The 21,416-nt window shown below is 36.7% G+C and overlaps 2 protein-coding genes across 2 annotated transcripts in view; one reads left to right on the top strand and one right to left on the bottom strand.

The window, feature by feature from the left end:
- PYROXD1 (pyridine nucleotide-disulphide oxidoreductase domain 1) overlaps positions 1 to 9,205 on the top strand; it is a 35,012-nt gene extending 25,807 nt beyond the window's left edge. Inside the window, exons 8-12 of the mRNA XM_017888614.1 lie at positions 2,211 to 2,340; positions 3,172 to 3,284; positions 3,915 to 4,037; positions 6,522 to 6,659; positions 7,605 to 9,205. Of these exons, the coding sequence (XP_017744103.1) occupies positions 2,211 to 2,340; positions 3,172 to 3,284; positions 3,915 to 4,037; positions 6,522 to 6,659; positions 7,605 to 7,853 (753 nt within the window). The 3' untranslated portion in view covers positions 7,854 to 9,205. The remainder of the gene's footprint in view (positions 1 to 2,210; positions 2,341 to 3,171; positions 3,285 to 3,914; positions 4,038 to 6,521; positions 6,660 to 7,604) is intronic.
- The window catches only part of RECQL (RecQ like helicase), a 36,476-nt gene continuing 23,068 nt past the window's right edge, over positions 8,009 to 21,416 (bottom strand). Inside the window, exons 7-15 of the mRNA XM_017888613.1 lie at positions 16,720 to 16,886; positions 15,833 to 15,914; positions 14,363 to 14,511; positions 14,155 to 14,272; positions 13,511 to 13,649; positions 12,255 to 12,346; positions 10,199 to 10,418; positions 9,759 to 9,888; positions 8,009 to 9,124 (exon numbers count right to left, since the gene is read on the bottom strand). Coding sequence (XP_017744102.1) covers positions 8,972 to 9,124; positions 9,759 to 9,888; positions 10,199 to 10,418; positions 12,255 to 12,346; positions 13,511 to 13,649; positions 14,155 to 14,272; positions 14,363 to 14,511; positions 15,833 to 15,914; positions 16,720 to 16,886 — 1,250 coding nt within the window. The 3' untranslated portion in view covers positions 8,009 to 8,971. The remainder of the gene's footprint in view (positions 9,125 to 9,758; positions 9,889 to 10,198; positions 10,419 to 12,254; positions 12,347 to 13,510; positions 13,650 to 14,154; positions 14,273 to 14,362; positions 14,512 to 15,832; positions 15,915 to 16,719; positions 16,887 to 21,416) is intronic.

Raw genomic sequence — 21,416 nt, 5'->3', positions numbered from 1 at the left:
GTCACTGTGTTAGATGGGTGTGGTTCATGACACCCCAAGACAGTTACAATAGTACATCAAAGATTACTAATCACAGATCACCGTAGAAGATCCAATAATGATGACAACTGTGAAATACTGCAAGAATTACCAAAATGTGACAGAGACACAAAATGAGCACATGCTATTGGAAAAATGGCACCAATAAGACTTGCTTGATGTGGGGTTGTCACAAACCTTCAATTTGTAAAAAACACACTATCTGTAAAACAATAGTGAAGTGCAGTAAAATATTGTGCCTGCAGTTTTCTGGCACACAACTCCTAAACTTTTTGGCATCTCCGAAGTGTTGTGTCCTTTTGTATGCTAACGAGTTGACTGGTTAACCCCTAGGTAGCTTCAGAATGGGGACTGGTCACAGGAAAGACCAAGGCATGATTAGAGAATTTAGACTTTTCAACCCCCAGGAAAGGAAAGGGGTTGAAGGTTAAGCCAATCACTAGCAGCCAATGATTTAATCAGTCACCTACATAACACAGTTTCCATGAAAACTCAAAAGGACTGGGTTTGGAGAGCTTCCGGATAGCCGAACATGTGGAAGTTGCTAGAGGGTGGTCTATCTGGAGAGGGCATAGAAGCTCCATGCCCCTTCTTATGTGCTTCGCCCTATGTATTTCTTCATCTGTTTCCTCGTGACATCCTTGATAATAAACCAGTAAATGTAAGTAAAGTGTTTCCCCAAATTCTGTGAGATGTTCTAATAAATTAATTAAACTTAAGAAAGGGGCTCATGGGAGCCCCTTGATTTGTAGTTGGTTAGTCAGACGAACTGGTAAAACACCCAGGACTTGCAATTGGTATTGGAAGTAGAAGACAGTCTTGTGAGATTGATCCCTCAACATGTGGGACCTGATGCTATCTCCAGGTAGATAATAACATCAGAACTGAATTGAATTAGAGGACAGCCAGATGGTGTCCTGTGCAGAATAATTGTTTGCTTAGTGTGTAGAAAACACCCCACACATTTGGTCGCAGAAGTATTCTGTGTTGTGAGAGTATAGTAGGAGAAACTGAGTTTGTGTTTTCCTATATCCTCAGATCAGGGATAGAGCTCTCTATACCCAGACTGCAGTGAATACACCTGCCCTATTTTAAATTAATCTTTTCTCAAAGGTCATTTCAGATGCATGCAGTAAACTTATAAAAGTTATTAGATTGATTAGAAATATACACTTAATATCCTAATTGGATAAGGAGATGATTTGCTTTTCCTCGTTTTGTTAGATATTTTGATTTTGTAATAGTTGTTAAAAGGCTGTGGAAACTAAATGTTGTAAGAAGCATGTATGCAGTCCTTCGTTACTGTGTGTGATTTCTTTAGAGCATTGGTTTTTGGTTTTCAGTAGGTGGGAGGGGGGCTGGCTGCATGGTGTGTCTAATTTTTGTAATGGAAATTATACAAAGTCCCTTCTTTCTGCACCTTCGGATCCCAATATTAATTATATTTTTAACCTGAGAACTTCAACAGTTTAATTCAGTAAGCATTTATTTAGTACTTACTACCTACTTGGGACTTTATTAATGTTTGGGCATATAACAATAAGTCAAGACAGATCTGACCTGAATAAATTTTTATAGTCCATAACTGTGAGACAGAGTCTTGCTCTGTGGGCCAGGCTGGAGTGCTGTGGTATGATCTCGGCTCACTGCAACCTCTGCCTCCTGGATTCAAGCGATTCTCCTGCCTCAGCCTCCCAAGTAGCTGGGACTACAGGCACACGCCACTAGGCCTGGCTAATTTTTTAATTTTAGTAGAGACAGGGTTTCACCATATTGGTCAGGCTGGTCTCAAACTCCTGACCTCAGGTGATCCACCCACCTTGGCCTCCCAGAGTGCTGGGATTACAGGCATGAGCCACTGTGCCCAGCAACTACTGTAATTTTAAAAAATATATACTTGTAATCATCAATGAGGCCTAGACTAAAAAACATTCCCTCGATGCTGTCTGCTAATGCAGATACCAAATCTCTTAAGTTACTGAATAAATTTTCATTCACTCCCTTCATGTGCATAAAGAGACTTATTTTAGGGCACTCAATGTGTTTTCATTTGTATTATAAGAATTATGTTTTCTATATGTTTCTACAAGTATAAGTTTTTTCTTCATCATTAGTCACCCAGGTCATTCTTTCTGGAAGTATTATGCTAACCAGTGTTTTCTTAATTTTAGTTTTCTCATAAGATTCACCTTGAAACTATGTGTGAAGTAAAGAAAATCTACCTTCAGGATGAGTTTAGAATTTTGAAGAAAAAGTCCTTCACTTTTCCAAGAGACCCTAAGTCAGTTACAACTGACACAGGCAAGTAATGAAATAAGAAGAAATATATATAACCACTTAATTAAAAGGAAAACAATTTAATCCTGCTGTGTTGTATTAAACATAACTTCTTGTTTCCATATAAAATTTAAACATGAAAAGTAAAGACCATAATGTAATAACATTCACTTCATTTCACTATCCGTTTTCTAGTAAATTAAACTGTGTAGGGTATTACATCTTACATAGAGCTCATAGTGTTTTGATCAACAATCAGAATATATTGTAAATCAAAATAAAACAAAAACCTGCAGCTCTTAAAGGTGACATGATTTCACCCAAATTGGATTGAAAATGTATATTTTGGGGACTAAGATGCAGCTTTCCTAACTCCAATTCCACAATTCCTCTGAGAATTGCCACGATTTGAAGAAATACACTCAGTGAACTAGCATATGAAATATTCTGCTGTTCTGAATTCTTTGAATTTTTCCATAGGAAAGGGGAATTTGAATATGAATAGTGAGGGAAAACACCTAGTTGAACTAAACACGAAGTGGAGTGTAAAGTATTACGAAAGATTTTTAGAGAAGTAATTTAAATTTACTTTGTCAAAATGTATGTGTCCAAATTTGAAGGAAAAACATTTGAAATGCCATGGTTTTAAAATTATACCCAAATGAAATGATGTTAATTGCATTAAAATTGCTTTAGCAAATATGCCTCATAATAATTACTAAGGAGCGTGTTACAAAGTCATCTCTTGCCTTCCTTTTTCTTTCTTTCTTTGTTTCTAGTCATTGTAGTCACATGCACTGCTGTGGTGGTGGTTCCATTTGCAGATAAAGTCTGTTTTTCTTTTTTTTCTTAAAGAGGTGTGGCCTGTCTATGTGGAATTGACCAATGAAAAGATATATGGCTGTGATTTCATTGTCAGTGCTACAGGAGTTACACCAAATGTAGAACCTTTTCTCCATGGTAACAGTGTAAGGTGAAACTTTTTTGTCCAGCTGTGAATATATCTGAAATATTTTTGTGAAGATCTTTAGTTCTCAAACATGAATAATAATTATTTTAGTATACAACTGTAACTTGATGTGGTTGAAAACAGTTTGGTTAAAACATTGTCTTGATTTACAGTATTTCTTACTGCTTAAAATCCTTACATAGTTACATCCTGGCATAAGCGTCATCAGTAATGGTTTATAATGTACAGTTTGTTTATCTAAATGTTGGTAAGAGACCGACGCCTCCTGTGACTTCTCAGAAGTGATTCTTTTAGAGAAACCATCTTGTATTTTTTGCTTTTCAACACTTGAAACTTACAAAAAAAAAAAAAAAAGAATATTCTTATAGTTATGGGTAGGGTAGCCAGATAGATGGTTATTGGATACTTTTCGTGTTGAAATTCTAAGAATTTTATGGATCAATCTTAGTTGGAATTTGATCCATGGAAATTCGGCTGACGTGTCTGAACTTTGTGGCTATTTTTCATTTTCTCATTAAAGATGAGCATGCCGAAGTGTAACAATTTAATTTGTTTTTACTTTAGAATGGAAAAAATCCTGTTTTATTTATTTTTTTTACCACTTACGCTTATGGGGAACATTGTTTAGTTTGATCTAGGAGAAGATGGTGGCCTGAAAGTGGATGATCATATGCACACATCCCTTCCCGATGTCTATGCTGCCGGTGACATCTGTACTACATCCTGGCAGCTGAGCCCAGTCTGGCAGCAGGTAAGCTAGCATATGTGATCATGTTTTTATCAGAGATTCTGTCTGAAAATAAAGTGGTTGTTACCAACAAATCCAACTTCTAGTTTTCCAACTTTGCTGCTTAAGTGGAAAGCTAGCACAGAGTTGTTATATATATTTAAAAAAAAAAAAAAAAAAAAAAAACTAGAATATTTCCCTGTTTGGTAAGTTATTATAATGGTAGACTGGGCTATCTTTTACTTTAAAGGAAATTATGGGCTATTACTTTGTTTTTCATTCTTACATGCTTGTCAGCACTATCCAGGAGAACTTTTTGTGATGATGGAAATGTTTAATTCTGCACCATCCAGTCAAGTAGCCAGCAGTATGTGACATGAGCACTTGAAATGTGGTTAATGTGACTGAGGACCTGAATTTTTATTTTTACTTACTTTTCATTAACTTTAAATAGCTATATGTGGCTAGTGGCTACCATGTTGGACAGCACAACTTTAGATTAAAAAAACGACTCAGATTGCAAATTATATAGATAAAGCATTCTATTCCTGGATGATCCTATTCTGTCCCTGTGGTAATTATTACTACAAAATGTTCCTGGCCGGGAGCGGTGGCTCACGCCTATAATCCCAACACTTTGGAAGGTCGAGGCAAGTGGATCATCTGAGGTCAGGAGTTTGAGACCAGCCTGAACAACATGATAAAATCCTGTCTCTACTAAAAATACAAAAAAATTAGCTGGGCACGGTGGCATGCGCCTGTAATCCCAGCTACTCAGGAGGCTGAGGCAGGAGAATCACTTGAAGCTGGGAGGTGGAAGTTGCAGTGAGCTGAGATCACGCCACTGCATCCGAGCCTGGGTAACAAGAGCAAAACTCCGTCTCAAAAAAAAAAAAAAAAAGAAGTTCCTGTCGTAAACACCTTTCCTGAGCCTTAACAAGTCCCAACTAGATCTAGACTTTTTCGAACCCTCACAGCTTTACCTACCTTCTAACGGTGGAACAAAAATACTAGAAGAAGATAAAGACAGTGACCAGAGGTGTGCAGAGGGATAGAGACCTAGGTAGATGTTTGAGATAAAGGAACCCTGCAACATTTATCTTTGTTAAAGACCAGCTCCACAATTAGGGACTTGATTCATTCAGATTAACTATGCAGTGTGAAGTAGTAGAAGAGCTAAAAGTATTTCAAGAGGCAGCACCATCATTTTGTGTTCTTGCAGACAGTAGAGACATCAGTCATAGAGTAGTTGCAGTCTTTTTGTTTCTAACCTGCCTCATTCTATGTCATTTCTGTGGCAAGACTATCACAAATTCTTAGAGTTGGAGTTTGTGGGTTTTTTTTTTTTTTTTTTAACATTTTAATTCTCCGGGGTAAATTATATCTTAATGTGTTATAATCTGAAAGAGGGAAAAAAAATCCAAAACCAAACAGATGTCCCTTGTTTTGAGTGCACCTTATAGACCCCATAAGGATACTAATTAGTTTATGCAGTTCAAGATGCAAATTTTCAGGCCACTTCTATTAGCTGTTCTCTAGTTCCAGCTGTGCTCAGTTTTTTCTGACCCCCAGCCATAAACTGCCTTTCACTTTATCAAATCTATACCTTGTTTACAGAGGAGAGTGAAAAAAAAAATCTGTATCACGTCTGCTAGAAAGACTTAAAGCTCATGTCTATGATTATGATATTATTTCTGCAAACAAAAGATAGCATTAAGTACATATGCACATACAGGGAGGTAGAAGGAAACCAAGTGCTTATTATAGGCCAATCTATTTAATTCTCTCAGTTGTTACGGAGTAGGTAGTGTTATGTTTATGTTTCAGGTAAATGAACGGAGGCTCAAGAAAAGTTAAATATATGTGTAGATCTGGTGATATTAAAATCCACCGTGACTTCCAAGGTCAGTGTTCTTTTATACCAGGGAGTCTCAAAACTTTGTAGAAATAAAATAAAAGTACAATAGAGGATAAATTAATACTGTCATACAAAACAATTTAAATGACTTCCCAGAATCAGTTGCTGAAATATTTATGTTATCCTGGGGTGAGGCACCAACAGTCTGTCTGACCACTGAGGTCAATAGCATGGCAAACCTTAACTAGCGCATAAAAGTGAAGGTTGCTGGAAAACAGAACAAATTCTTCAGTGATAATTTGACATCTCTATTAATGGTGATGACAAATTTTGAAGAAGGGACTGGTTAATTAAAACATTTTTCTCACCTGGTATAGCTTAATATAGTTTCATAATATTTAATAGAAATGTGACTAAAACAGGCATGATTGGTACTATCTTTTAATTTTAGAGGCAGTAATTTAGATAGAATTAACAAATACCAAAAATCAGTTTGATTGGTTGTCCATTGGTGACTGCTTCTGTGGCAAAGATGACAGAAAGACTGTCCAACATTGAACTCCTTTAAGTGAATTTACGAGGTTAAGATAACATTTTTCAAATAATGATCATGAAAAATGACATTGTGTAACATTTTTTCATTATTTCAGATGAGGCTGTGGACCCAGGCTAGACAGATGGGATGGTATGCAGCAAAGTGCATGGCTGCAGCGAGTTTAGGGGACTCCATTGACATGGATTTCAGCTTTGAACTGTTTGCTCATGTGACAAAATTTTTTAACTATAAGGTAAGATAGTTAAGCATATTAACGCCTTCTCTGCTTGTTAGTCTTATGACTATGATAGATCATCTGATTTTCTTGCTTGAATAAAAATGTACATAGTTTTAATCATCTTACAAAAAAAATGACATTTTTCATTTCTTACAAACCAATACCTGGCATTATTGCTAGTCTTAATCCCTAATCATCTGATAATTATTATCCACCTTACCACTATTCTATTTTAGTTAAGAGGGGAAAAAATTTCTCTCCAGATCTGTTCCCCGTTGGTGCATTTTTAACTTTTACTTGTGATTCATCCTTTGTAAAGGGAACTAACAGCTATTGTACTCAAAAATAAACCAAGTGCCTTCCTGTATGTGTTATCTTACTCAGTCCTCTTTACATCACTCTGACAAAGGTTGTTTTGGGTTTTTTTTCCCCCCTAATTTACAGAGAAGGAGAAACATACTCAAAAGGCCCAGGGAAATTAAGTCACTTGTCCATGAAAGCTCTAATTCAGTTCCTTGCCAAATCTTTAAACCACGACCCCACATCGTTTAATGTATCCACATCCTACATATTTATATATTCACTATATAGTTTTAATGTTCATATAGATTGGTAGAATCACCTACCTATATTCACTAGATATTTTTAGTGTTAAAATACTAATTAACATTAATTACTAATATTAACATTAATTACTAATAAATAACCAAATATTAATATTTCACTACATTCATTCACTAGAATTTTTTAGTGTCAGTGTAGATTGTGTGGCGGTATCATCTGTAGAATTAATGTATGCTATTCAAACATTTTCTTTGGGACTCTCCCCAATAACATTTTTAGTTATAGAATTTTGTGGCATCATTTTTCTGCTGGCTATTCCAACATGACACAAAATAACTACCCATTACATTTTCTTTTTGATACTCATGACAATAACCTTTTTATCTCTATACATAGGTTGTACTGCTGGGAAAATACAATGCACAGGGCTTAGGTTCAGATCATGAATTAATGCTGAGATGTACCAAAGGACAAGAATACGTCAAAGTCGTCATGCAAAATGGACGAATGATGGGAGCTGTCTTAATTGGTGAAACTGATTTAGAAGAAACATTTGAAAACCTAATCTTAAACCAAATGGATCTTTCATCATATGGAGAAGATCTGCTAGATCCAAATATTGATATAGAAGATTATTTTGACTGAAAATGGAATTTCTTTAAGAATCATATAAAGTTCCAGATGACACCAGAAGAATCACAAGTCAATAAAATGAATGACTGCATTGAGTTAATGATGACCACACTGAAAATTACTGAAGTGATAATGGTATTAGTGGAAAAGTATAAAAACATAAATTCTAAGTTTGAAATCAGTTCAAATAGTTTATTTATAATCTTTCCAATACAGCACTGACTGCTTAGATAAAAATCTTAAGTTATTTATTTCTGTGTTCTAAACATAAATATGTTTACTTGTGATTTAGCTTTGAAGCAAATTTAGCTAAGTTATCTACTTAGCCAAATGTACTCCAGTAGACTAGAACCATTCTTTGTGAAATGTCAAAATATGACTGTGGTTTCAGGAACTTTAAAATTGGTTTTATTTTACTTTAAATAGAGATGTAGCAGTATCTCGTCTGCTAATATTTATATTGATGACTTACTCCTTTTTTGTTTGAATTGTACTTCTGGTTTTATAACCTGAAATCATCTTGTCCAACTCTAGCCCACAGGCCTAATGCAGCCCAGGACAGCTTTGAATGCAGCCCAACACAAATTTGTAAACTTTCTTAAAACATGAGATTTTCTTGCAATTTTTTTTTTTAAGCTCATCAGCTATCGTCAGTGTTAGCGTATTTTATGTGCGGCCCAAGACAATTCTTCTTCAGTATGGCTCAGGGAAGCCAAAAGATTGGACATCCCTGATCTACATATTTAACTTAAAGTATCACTCAGTGAGCCTGTCAGTATAATACTGCTTTCAAAAAGATAGTTATGTCAAAAGAAAAAATATAGCTAAGTATATAAAGGCATAAAAAACTTAAGACAATTATATGAACTTATTCTCAAATATTTTACATATAAAGTGTTTTACATAAAAATTTTTCCCTTGTATTATACTGGAAAATTATATAATTCATGATCTCTAATTTTCAAACGTTCTCAAAAGTTTAGATCTTCAGAGATAAGCTCTGAAAATATAGATCCATACATATAAAATATCAGTGAAATTGCTTTAAAATTAAACTTTTGTCTAACTACAAAATAATGGCATATACATGCATAAACCATCTTTAATTAGAAAATTTAGTAACATTCATTTCAGGCATCATCAATTTTTCTTTTCTTAGCTCCTGTATTCTTAGAACCCGATTGCTGAAGCATGTTTGCAGCCTTCTTCTGGAAGTTGCCTGAATTTTTTTCCTCCATCTTTTTATCACCTTGTTCAGAATGACAAGTTTGAGATGATTCAGCCTACGAAAACAATAACAAAGCAAGCACTTTGGTAAAAATTCAGCCATTCAGTTTTCTCATGAGATTAAAGATTTCAAAATATTCTTTCTGTATCAGTTGGCTTTTTAAGTATACAGGGATCTAGTTTTTTTTTAATCTGCAAATGTCTATTCAAATATGAGCTCTATTTTGAATAAAAGGGGCTACATTGTGAGAGAAGTTCTAAAGACCTCAAATGTCCTGAGACACAATGGCACCTGACATGCTTTTGCAGACTTGATAGTATTTGGTTTATAACAGTGGTTTTTAACCGCTGGAAGAGCAGAAACAGACTTCTCAACTATTAGTAATCACAACCAAATAAAAGCAGGTAGCATAACAAAATTAGATATTCAAATGGAGTCCTCCCATTCCAAGAGATTGGAAACCCCTAGTTTATGTTAAAAGGCCAGTCTAAATTCTTTCACTTATATCTTTACAGAAAACTATGTTTTCTCTCTTCCATACCCAGAAATCTAATCAGAAAACCAGAAATCTAATCAGAAAACTGGACCTAGGGAATATGACAGAAAAGCATCCCATAGGCTTTAATATACTTTTAAAATAAATATAATATACTTTAAATATATAAAACTGAAAATTAATAGCCAGTTACCCTGAAAGAGTTCTGCGTGGACTTTGTCACTTGCATAGTAATAGCATGTGCGTCATTGTTCAGAAGATTAGCTTTAGGTCCTATTTTCAAATATGAAATGGTAGCATAAGCTGTAAAACTGTAGTCTTCTCTGCATAAAATAAAGGCCAACAATAAGAAAGTTTTTGAAGGAATCACAGAAAACAAATTTATAAAAGAACTGCAATAATTTTTAACACATTGGCTTGAAATAATAAAACAAGAATGCAAATAAAGCCTTTAAAGAAAATATTTTTGTTAAATTTTTTGATTTATAGTGATTAAAGTTTGAGTGTTTTAGGTAAATTTCTATAGCATTTAAAAGTTCACACAAAATAACTGCAAAACCGTGTATTCTGTTGCAATTAAAAAGAAAAACCATGAAGACAACCTGAAAGGATAATGAATGGGTTTGTACATACTTAAGATACTGCTGTATTAGAAAGTGTGCAATAATCTTCTCCAGGTCTTCACGAGGAAGTGTGGGAGCCACAACACCTGCTACTCTCAGTTTTGCTGCACCCTTTCCCATCCAAGAATCAATCAGTTTCAATGGAGTGAGTTTTTCATTCAGTTCCTCTGCCTGCTTCAGGATCTTGATTAGATCTCTGCAGTACTCTGTTATATTCTTTCTTTCAAATGCTGTAATAAAACAAATATGGTAGTAGGTACCTGGGATTTAGAAATGAGGGCAAGGATAGGCTATCTTAAGTGGTTAAACTGGTTTAAAGCTGGTTATCAATGTGAGCCACCCTAAACACTGATTTTTAAATGTATTCTGAATGAAGACTAGGCTATTCCTCAAGTCTCTGTCACTAGACCAAGTTATGGTCTCTACATTGTGGGGTTTACAGTGATATTAAAAAAAAAAAAAAAGGTTATCAGAAGCCCTGCCATATACTCTAGAAATCAATGTGTCTGCCAGATGTGATTATTAAGTTACTAAGAGGTGTGCTGTATAGGAGACCCTGTCTAGTTATAGGCTCCTGTGCGCTCTGATTTAGCAACAAGAATGTCCTCAACTGATACCCCGATTATTAACAGACCAGTACTCTGATTTATATATAACACTCTTGTTATTTTATAAGATGGTTTAATAAACTCGTAAGTTTCTCTGCAAAGTTAAAAATGTAGTGGCTTCCACCTAACAAGGCATCAGAACTCAGTAAGGTCTTACCATGAGGTACTGGCTGGTCCAGATCTTCAAATACAACACACAGATGACAAAAAGTTAAAATACAGTGCCAAAATGATGCAGGCAAATCCCACAATTGGGACTCAGCCCAGGAGGGTTCCCAGTTTCATGCAAGAAAGAATCTGAGAGCAAGCCAACAGAGTAAAGTGAAAGCACAGTAAGTTTATTAGCAATAGAGTATAGAAAATGGCGGCTCCACAGACAAAGTAGGGCTACCCCAAAGGCAGAGTGGCACTGTAGATTGCTCACTAGCGATATTTACAGCTACTCCTTAGTTATATGCTAAATAAGGGGAATATTATTCGTGAATCTTCTAGAAAAGGGTAGGGAGTTCCTAGAACCATGTAACTTTCGGGCATTGTCATGGCATTTCTAAACTGTCATGGTGCTAGTGGGAGTGTCTTACAGTATGCAAATATATTTTCTAGTTCTAACTGGTTTGGGCCAGTTTCTTTGCTACATCTTGTTTGACCAGATCCTGTTTTGATCAGCAGGGTTGTGATCAATGCTCAGAAAACAAGTCCTGCTGATCTACATTTATAAGAATTTTAAGTAAATCTCCTATGACTAATTAGCCATTAACTGGATCAAAAATGATTCTCTATAATAGAGAATTTTGCACTAAATTTTCTTCTCAATTAGTGACTATAAAGTATTAGAGATTATCACATGGTTAGCGTTTTCTTACAGAATAGCATTTCTATTCAGAAGAATTCAAATATTTTCCTTAGTTTCTTAAAAATTTCACATCCTCGGTATAGCAATATAAAATGTGTGCATACACATAGGACTTTTCCTTTTATTCACCTTTGTTTCAAAACTTCATGTTGATACTTTTAATTCTGGAAAATCTGAGTCACACTTTAATCTTTTAAATCCATTTGGAAGTCTAATACTTCTCTCATGTCCCAGCTGTATATACAGTTTTGTGCCACATAATATTTTGGTCAGTGATGGACCACGTACATGCCAGTGGTCCCAAGAGATTATAATACCATATTTTTACTGTACTTACTCTATGTTTAGATACACAAATACTTAGCAATGTGTTACAGTTGTCTGCAGTATGCAGTACAGTAACACGCTGTACAGATTGGTAGCCTAGGATCAATAGGCTATACCATATAACCTAGGAGACTATACCATCTAGGTTGATGTAAGTACACTTTGATGTTTGCACAATGACAAAATCACCTAGTGATGCATTTCTCAGAACGCATCTCCGTCACTAGGCAATATATGACTGTGTTAGCCTATAAAGGTTTACAAAACAACAAACTCACCACTGTCTTTACGGCAGTTATCACACATTTTGTTACATGCTTCTGAGTTCCATACTTCATCAAAATGTTGAGCCATCAACACACGACGACATCTGCAAACACATTTAAAGATACAGATTATTAGAGGATATAATAAAGTTTTAAGAATCTCTTTCAGATTACACCATTATATACTGTATTCGCTTCCTATAACTGCCATAATATTACCATAAACTTAGTGGCTTTAAACAACACAGATTTATTCTTAACATTTCTGTAGTTTAGAAGTGTACTGTGGGTTTCACTGGATCAAAATCAGGGTGTCAGGTTCTTCTCACATCATACAATCTAAAATAATCTCCCGATTTTAAGGTTAGCTAATGAACAGTCTTAACTCCATGTGCAACTCTAATTTCCTCTTGCCATGTGAGGTAACATAGAGGTTAGGAATTAGGACATGAACATCTTTGGGGCACATTGTGCCCCCGACATAGGATTTTTTTCCCTACATATTCTTGATAAACACTTTAAAAAATTGTCTGAGTTCCATTTTTAAATTCAATGTTTTCCAACTATTAGGAGAATATTCTTGACAGTAAAATAGTTTCTTATATTTTTAAGTAGCAATATTTGAGTCGAAGCCTTAAAATATGCTTCATGAGAATCTACTGGGCTTTTAAAGACATTTTCATTTTCTCATTTCTTTCAACTAGATTATTGTAGCAGCTGTTGGAAAGAAAGAACATTTCTATCACTGTCTGTCTGCTATTTACCACCTCGACATTTCTGAGCACTTTTTATGTGATAGGCAATAAGAGCACAAAGATAACTATGACAAAAAGCTTTCAGGAAACTATATAGTCTAACTAAAGCCACCCTAAGTAGATTTAAACTTACTTCTTAAGGAGAAACTTGGTACTTCATTGACACATGAGCTAGCAGGATGGCACATGTTACTGAGCTTGACTCTCAAAATGCCTATCTTAACCATAGACCTTTTCAAGATTATTAAAGCATGTAACTGTACACCAGTGCCAGAGGAAAAAAAGGCTTCAACTGCTATCAGTGGGTCTCCAAAACCTTCAATTAAAAAAGTAGTTTTGGAGGATTATCTCAAAGATAGGGCATCTTTTCTTGATGCCCTACCTACCCTCCAACATCTGCTTTTATAGATCTGTACTTTGGTGTTACACCAATGTATTTAGTAAGAACTTAAAAATGATGTCATATACTTTCATATTTAATTGATAAAAGTTATAAAAAGGTATGTGGCTTACTTGCTTATGTTTTGACAGTATGATACCATCTCATAAAGCTTCTGCTGTCCCACATTTTCCATCACCACCATTGAACTGATTCTGAATATATCTCCAAAGCCATAGTACAAAATACAGTCTGCTTTCACGTCATCTCGACCTGTGGTGTGAGAAACCTTGAGATTGCAGAAACCTTGAGATTGCAGAATTACATTTAAAAATTCAAAATATGCAAAAATGATATATGTAAAATTAGCAGGCAGTGTTTTATACTACATCTAGAAATTTTAGAGATGTGGAAGTTAATTTGTAATGGGTACCCTCAAATTAAAAAACACTCTAAAGAGACATCAATAATCAGCTCTACTAAGTTAAAAAATGTGTCTATAATCCAGTTAAGTTACAGATTTGAAATCACTGATTAAAAATTCAGGAGGCAAAGATGAACATCAAATTATCCTAACACACATAAGAAGAAACAATTCAGATAACAACAGAACATAAGTAAAAATTTCTCCATATGCAAGTAAGTGTCAAACTGGTAAAATACATTGTTCTAAAATACTATCCAATAAAGATAAAATATACAGACTTACTAAACATTTATAATGTGTTTTTGGGAAAAGCTTTCTAAAAATTTACTTCTGGATTTGAGTCCTACATACCTGCACGTCCACTCTCTTGGTAGTAATTTTCCATGGATTTACTCATTGAATGATGAATAACAAACCTCACATCTGGCTTATCAATTCCCATACCAAATGCAACAGTTGCCACTACTACCTGAAATATTTTAACATTTTATCAGTTAATTAAATCAAGTTTAAATATTTTAAATGTAAATTAGGCTTCCATGGAAGATTTATACCTAACCTGAATTTCATTGGCTGACCATTTTCTATGAACTGTGGTCTTATCTTCTGACTCCAAATTGGCATGGTAAGCACCTGCATGAATTCCCAGATTCTGCAAACTAACCGTAACTTGTTCAGAGTCTTTCTGAGAAAAACAATATATGATTCCTGCAGTAAAATATGTGCATTTGTTAGACAGATATGGTATACTCCTGTAAGATAATTTTCAACACACACATTCGGGACACTGATTAATACAGTGCACAGAGGGAAAACAAGAATTATGAAAAATTTCAAGGCCTTGTGCATATATTGACATTTTGGTATAATTCCAGACTTGAGCACCAGCTTGCTTTAAAGCAGAAATGAGCCTGAGCCATCAGTTTTCATTCCTGTTATCTCTTTTCTCTCTTTATTTCCCACTACACAGTATTTCTCAAACTGATGTCTGTAAGATGTTAACAAATGTGCTATGAATGCAGTGTTCTCTGGATTAATTCCGGGTTAATTTAGATTAATTTGCATGCAAATTAATTTGGAGAACATTGCATTCAACAAAGTTAAATGGGTGTCTCTATTTTCAGGGATGGTCAGAGCTTCTAGTCTGCTGATACACCCTGTGAATGTCCAGGCAGAATAAATACCTACAACCTTTCTCAAATTTATTTGACCCTAGAACTCCTTTACCCACGACACCCATTACTGCCTCCTGAAAATCCATAAAACAGTTTAAAATGCTACTTTTACACAAATTCTTTGCTTCGGTAACATTTGTTTAGTCATTAAACCCAGAAAACCATGTATATATGGTTTACTGGTTATATGGTGACTTTAAACAACACAAATTTATTCTTAACATTTCTGTAGTTTAGATTTAGAAGTGTACTATGGGTTTCACTGGATCAAAATCATGGTGTCAAGTTCTTCTCACATCACACAATCTAAAATAATCTCCCGATTTTAAGATCAGCTAATGAACAGTCTCAATTCCATGTGCAACTCTAATTTCCTTTCGCCATGTGAGGTAGCATACAGGTTAGGAATTAGGACATGAACATCTTTGTTCATGTCCTAATCTATTCAGTACGTACTACTGGATTTACTTACTGCTTTAATGTGTCCTTTACTATAAGGGAGTATATTTTCTATCCCTTTAGAACATCAGTTGCTTAATCCACTATTTTGTACTCAGTGGATACGTACTAAATACGTGCTGTTGATAATTCATATTAAGTCATCAGGTCTATTCTAAAGCAAGTGTAAATAAGCAAAAATAGATCAGGCAATTTGATGACTCATAATCTATGGCATAAGCAAATGTCACACCCAATTTCTAAGATCAAGTGAATTAATTTTATCACATTTTCAAGTATCTTCTGCTATACATTAATTTTTTTTGGTGTTATTCAGTTATCAGTATAATTCTCAATATAATATGAAGTCACTTTTTGAAAGTTATCTCTGTCTCCAAAGTTGGTTTTTACATTACCTGATTGCCCTTTGTATCTCCCATTAATGAGCTTTACAATATCCTCAATAAAATCTTCAGTATTTGAGGGCTTCTGCCGAACCTAAAAAAAACTTAACTTATTAAAAAGTAAATGAATGAGTACCATTCAAGTGGCTGTCTACTCACAACTTTCAGGATGCAGTTCTTTCATGACCATAGTGTTTTTCTATTACTCTTTCACTTACTCATAGGATTCAACTCATCTGACTCATCTGTTCCTCCTCCCAGACTCTTCTTTATTTTTTTAATTTACCAGAGAAGAGCAAGCACAGGAGCAGTGAATAACTTGTAAGGATGAAGACTTTTTTGTTTTGTGATGCTACTTTTACAAAAGCAAACCGTAACATAAATAACTATTGAATGAAAACTCAGAAAAATATTAAATCTATTCTTAAAAGGGTTTAGAAAGAAAGAAAAGACAGCTGTTAGGTTATTTTTCAAGTTTATCAAGTAAAATCTAAATAGAATTGGCAAATCTTTAATGGCATATTAATACTTCTATTAATTAGTAATTAATTTGAACAGAGATGTTATTAGGGTCCTTAGTATCACTCCATCCTTTCTCCCCATCTTTACACAAAAAAGAACATACAGAAATTTAACAAAGATATATAACTTACTCATATATTTTATAAAAAGTATCACCTAGCAAGAGTGTCTGCCGTTTAATCTAACAAAGGATTATGTAGCAAAAGATACATGAATGAAGCCCTAATTACAGAATCTACTTATAATTACCTCCTAATGTTAAAAGTTTTTGTAAAGTATGTAACTGCTGCTCATGTAAACAAACATAATAAAAAGGTAGATCCTCCTCTGTGTGTAATTCTTCACGAAAGTAATGAATGGACATAAAAATTACATACCTCATAATATAGATTTGGCCTATTAAAAGAAGCTGTAAAAGTAAAACACTTTTCAATGCACAAAATTTTCTGAGCATCCGTCAAAACGTGATTTGTTGCAGTCGCAGTCAGCCCAATTAGTGATGCGTTAGGGAACTGCCGCTTTAAGATACCAAGTGCCTTATAATCTGAAAAAACAAATAAAGTAGCCCTTTTTCTATCCTTTAAGAGTTAGAGTAAACTATACCTTTTAACATTATGCAGATAATCGATGACTATTATGATTTTATTTCCACAGCCATCTATAGCAGTAAATATGCAGTTCTGTGTTAGCCTCTTTGATGTGCAGGCTTTATTATATTTATTCCAGACATTATTCTTGGTCACAGTGGACTCAAGAGACAGCGGGTATAGCCACAGTGTTTTAATTTATTACAACTAACAAAAGATAAAACAGGCCATCAGACAAACCCCTGCTACCACCTAGTGTCATCAGACTAAATAAAGCTTGGTAAGGGCAGCACTGCTTTGTATATCACCTATTTCTCGGAAACCATTCTAGGCTCAAACTTGTTATATGCATCTAAATCCCTAGCTAAACTGTCCTTAATCTCCCTTAAGAACTTGAACTATTTGGGGGAAAGTGAAAAAAATGTGGTAGAAATTGCTTATAGGCTAAGTAGAGGACTACTATGAAAACACAGAGGACAGAACAGCTGCTTGAGAAGTGACGATTTCAAGGAGATAATACTTGAGTTATGTCTTAAGAGAATGAGCAGAAGTTCACTAGGAAGACACGAACATCACGCAGAGGAAACAGCATATACACTGCAAATACACTGGCATGAAAGTATGTTCAGACAACAGCAAGCAGTTCACTGGAGCTGTCACAGAGTCTTGTGGTGGATGGATTTATTGTCCAATCCATTAAGCTGGAAATTACATTTCCCAGAATCTCTTTCCTGTTCCATGTTAGAGCTGACCCAAAAGAGGAACTTGTGCAAGATTTGGTGGCAGAAGTGAACCAGCTAACATTGCTCCTTCAAGGTCTTTACAAGCAGAGAGGATGATGGACAGATGCAGAAGTGCTCAGCCAGTTCTAGGTCATCCTAGTTCTTTTCCACTCCTCATTCAGCTGTTCCTCCCAACTGCAGGTCTTGCCAGTCAACAGCAGACCCACAGAGGCCACAGCTACTCACAGGAAGTAGCTTACCAGAGACCCTTCCACGACCTTCCCTTTAGGGGTCCTCTTTGCCACTGTACATGCCAGCTGCAGATTTCCCTACAGGCTCTGCCTCGTCCTCCTGCACCGGTGCTTAGGCATCAATCCGTTACTTTTCTCTAATCCTCCAACTCCCCTCTTCAGACCTTCACTTCCTCAGTTCCTCCCACAATTGTTCAAGATCTACTTCCTACAGTAAAACCGTTATCCCGTAACATTCATCGTGACTCTGCTTCCCTGCCTGAACCCTGACACTGTTATGTAGAACGCAGGTGAGGAGGCCGAGGCTGGCGGCTCACGAGGTCAGGAGATGGAGACCATCCTGGCTAACATGGTGAAACCCCGTCTCTACCAAAAATACAAAAAATTAGCCGGGCGTGGTGGTGGGCGCCTGTAGTCCCAGCTACTCGGGAGGCTGAGACAGGAGAATGGAGTAAACCCGGGAGGCGGAGCTTGCAGTGAGCCGAGATCGCGCCACTGCACTCCAGCCCGGGCGACAGAGCAAGACTCCGTCTCAAAAAAAGAGAAAAGCTATGAACAATTCAGCCAGTTGATTCTAAGCTGAGACTTTATCCTATAGGAAATGAGGAGTCATCATGTAATTTTTTTTTGAAATGGAGTTTCACTCTGTCACCCAGGCTGAAGTGCAATGGCATAATCTCGGTTCACTGGAACCTCCATCTCCTGGATTCAAGCGATTCTCCTGCCTCAGCCTTCCGAGTAACTGGGATTACAGGCATGCACCACCACATCTGGCTAATTTTTACATTTTTTGTAGAGATGGGGTTTCACCGTGTTGGCCAGGCTGGTCTTCAACTCCTGACTTCAGGTGATCCACCCGCCTCGGCCTCCCAAAGTGCTGGGATTATAGGCGTAAGCCACCAAGCGCAGTCCATCATGTAATTTTTAAAGACGTATGCTTCATAAATCATGTTTTGGTGATAGTGCAAAATATAGACTGGAATAGACAAAATACTGAAGGAAAACCAGCATGGCAGTAACAGACTAGAAAAATAATACAGACTATAAAACAAGACATGACATTAAGAACAAATCATAAAGAGTAAAGAGACATACATGAACCTACAGGTCCTAGTGACTACTGGGATATGCAGGTGGCAGGCAGGAGGGAGACAGTGCTAGCTTTACCCATTCATCAGTAGATAAATGTTGAACACCTTTTTAATTGGGTGCCAAGCACTTCCCTAGGCACTGAAGATAGAGTGATGAACAAGACAAAATGCTATACAAATGTGTCTGTAATTCAAGCAAAGAAACAAGACAATACAAAGAGTAAGCCAATAAATATGTCATTAGAGAGTGGTAAGTCAGGCCATGGTGCGGTAGCTCAAGCCTGTAATCCCAGCACTTTGGGAGGCCCAGACAGGTGGATCACGAGGTCAGGAGATCGAGACCATCCTGGCGAACACAGTGAAACCCCGTCTCTACTAAAAACAATACAAAAAACTAGCCGGGTGAGGTGGCGGGCGCCTGTAGTCCCAGCTACTCGGGAGGCTGAGGCAGGAGAATGGCGTAAACCCGGGAGGCGGAGCTTGCAGTGAGCTGAGATCCGGCCACTGCACTCCAGCCTGGGCGACAGAGCGAGACTCCCTCTCAAAAAAAAAAAACAGTGGTAAGTCTCATAATGATAAGCCCAGTATAGCTGGGGCTTAAGAAGTAAGAGAGGAAGAGTAGGAAATCAGGTAGACAGATGGGGGCAGATCACCTACTACCCTATGGGCCCCAGTTAAGAACTTTGGGGTTTTATGCTAAGTACACAGTAGCTACTGGCTAGTTTAGGTAGGGAAGTAACATGATTTGATTTATATTTAGAAAATATCACTGGTTGCTCTGTGGAGAATGAACAAAAAGGGTAAGACTGGAATCACAGACTACTTAGGAAGCTATTGCAGTAGACCAGTGGAAGGGAGCTCAACTGTATGTAAAACGTAGGTGCACAGACAAACTTGAGATTCATTTTAGAGGCAGAGCTGACAACACTTAGTGGTGGACTGGACCTGCAAAGGGAGCATAAATCAAGGACGGTATGTCATCCATCATTTTTTTGTCATCTCTAACCCTACCTTCTATACTCTGCTTTGGGATGCTGCACCAAGGGCTCTGCACACTACGCGTCAGCTTTGCCTGCTGGCCCTGCATGGAAGACTCCATGGCTGCTTCCTCCCTAACTGCTTCCTGTGGGCTTGCTTGTGTTCCTGTGACTGCCACCCCAGCAAGGCTTCTCATCCCTGTAGCAGCACTTCTTTCCTTAAGAGCAACTAAATACAGCTGGCAGTTTTTTCAGCCTTTGGAGAACCAGCTGTATCACAGATGTACCCCACCTCTGGCTCTACCAAGAGGCTCCAGCACCAGGGAGCTCAGTTCCACAGGGGCCTCTCCTTTAAGTTTCTAAGTCTTATTTGTTCCAATCTTCCTGTTCTCCCAGCCCTACAGGTGGTTGTTGCTTCTTCCAGTTTTTAACTCCATGATATATTAGTTTTCTTTTTACTTTTTCAGTTATCTATGTAGCTACTTTTTACCTAGTTCACAATTCTTTATAAAAAATCCTCTGTGTTCAAATAACTGTCTCCTGACTGGAATCTAAATGATAAAGATAACTGCTACAATTTTGGCTTCAGCAAACATGTGAGTGAGTGGATGACTTTCTAAGACAGAGAAGACTGAAGGGGAAAATTGCTTGGGATTAGAGAGGAGAAAGGAGAAAGGAAAGGTGAAGAAAATAAAGTTTTTGGTTAGAATGTCGAGTAGAGTTAGGGGAAAATAGTGACTCCAAGTTGGAAGAAAAAGAGCAGTTCTCTTTGGGGGGAATTTAGTTTTGTTCATGCTAATTTAGATACACATTTCTGATAAACAATTAGGAGTATAAATTTAAAGTTTAGAAGTTAGATAATTAGATATGGGAATAATGTTTTACACTTCGGCAGCAGATCCACAGAGACAACATAAGTCATGGTAATACTTAAACAAGGGTGATAATCGTAAGTGATCGCACCACTTAGGTTGAAAATAGGGCAAGAGTCACAAATCGGGTAACTTCAGTGGCCACCAGGTAACAACCATGTGGCGCTATCTGGTTAAGAAAGTGGGGTCCTTAATAGAAAGGAGTATACATCCTGTTTAAGGCATTTAAATCCATTTAAAATATATAAATAAAAACAGGCCGGGCGCAGTGGCTCAAGCCTGTAATCCCCAGCACTTTGGGAGGCCGAGACGGGCGGATCACGAGGTCAGGAGATCGAGACCATCCTGGCTAACACAGTGAAACCCCGTCTCTACTAAAATACAAAAAACTAGCCAGGCGAGGTGGCGGCGCCTGTAGTCCCAGCTACTCGGGAGGCTGAGGCGGGAGAATGGCGTGAACCCGGAAGGCGGAGCTTGCAGTGAGCTGAGATCTGGCCACTGCACTCCAGCCTGGGTGACAGAGCGAGACTCCGTCTCAAAAAAAAAAAATATATATATATATATAGATATACAC

This window comes from Rhinopithecus bieti, unplaced genomic scaffold (assembly GCF_001698545.2).
Source record: "Rhinopithecus bieti isolate Rb0 unplaced genomic scaffold, ASM169854v2 scaffold_15769, whole genome shotgun sequence".
NCBI classification, from domain to species: domain Eukaryota; kingdom Metazoa; phylum Chordata; class Mammalia; order Primates; family Cercopithecidae; genus Rhinopithecus; species Rhinopithecus bieti.
The sequence above is the reverse complement of the archived record's forward strand: the minus strand, read 5'-3'. Positions and strand labels throughout refer to the sequence as shown.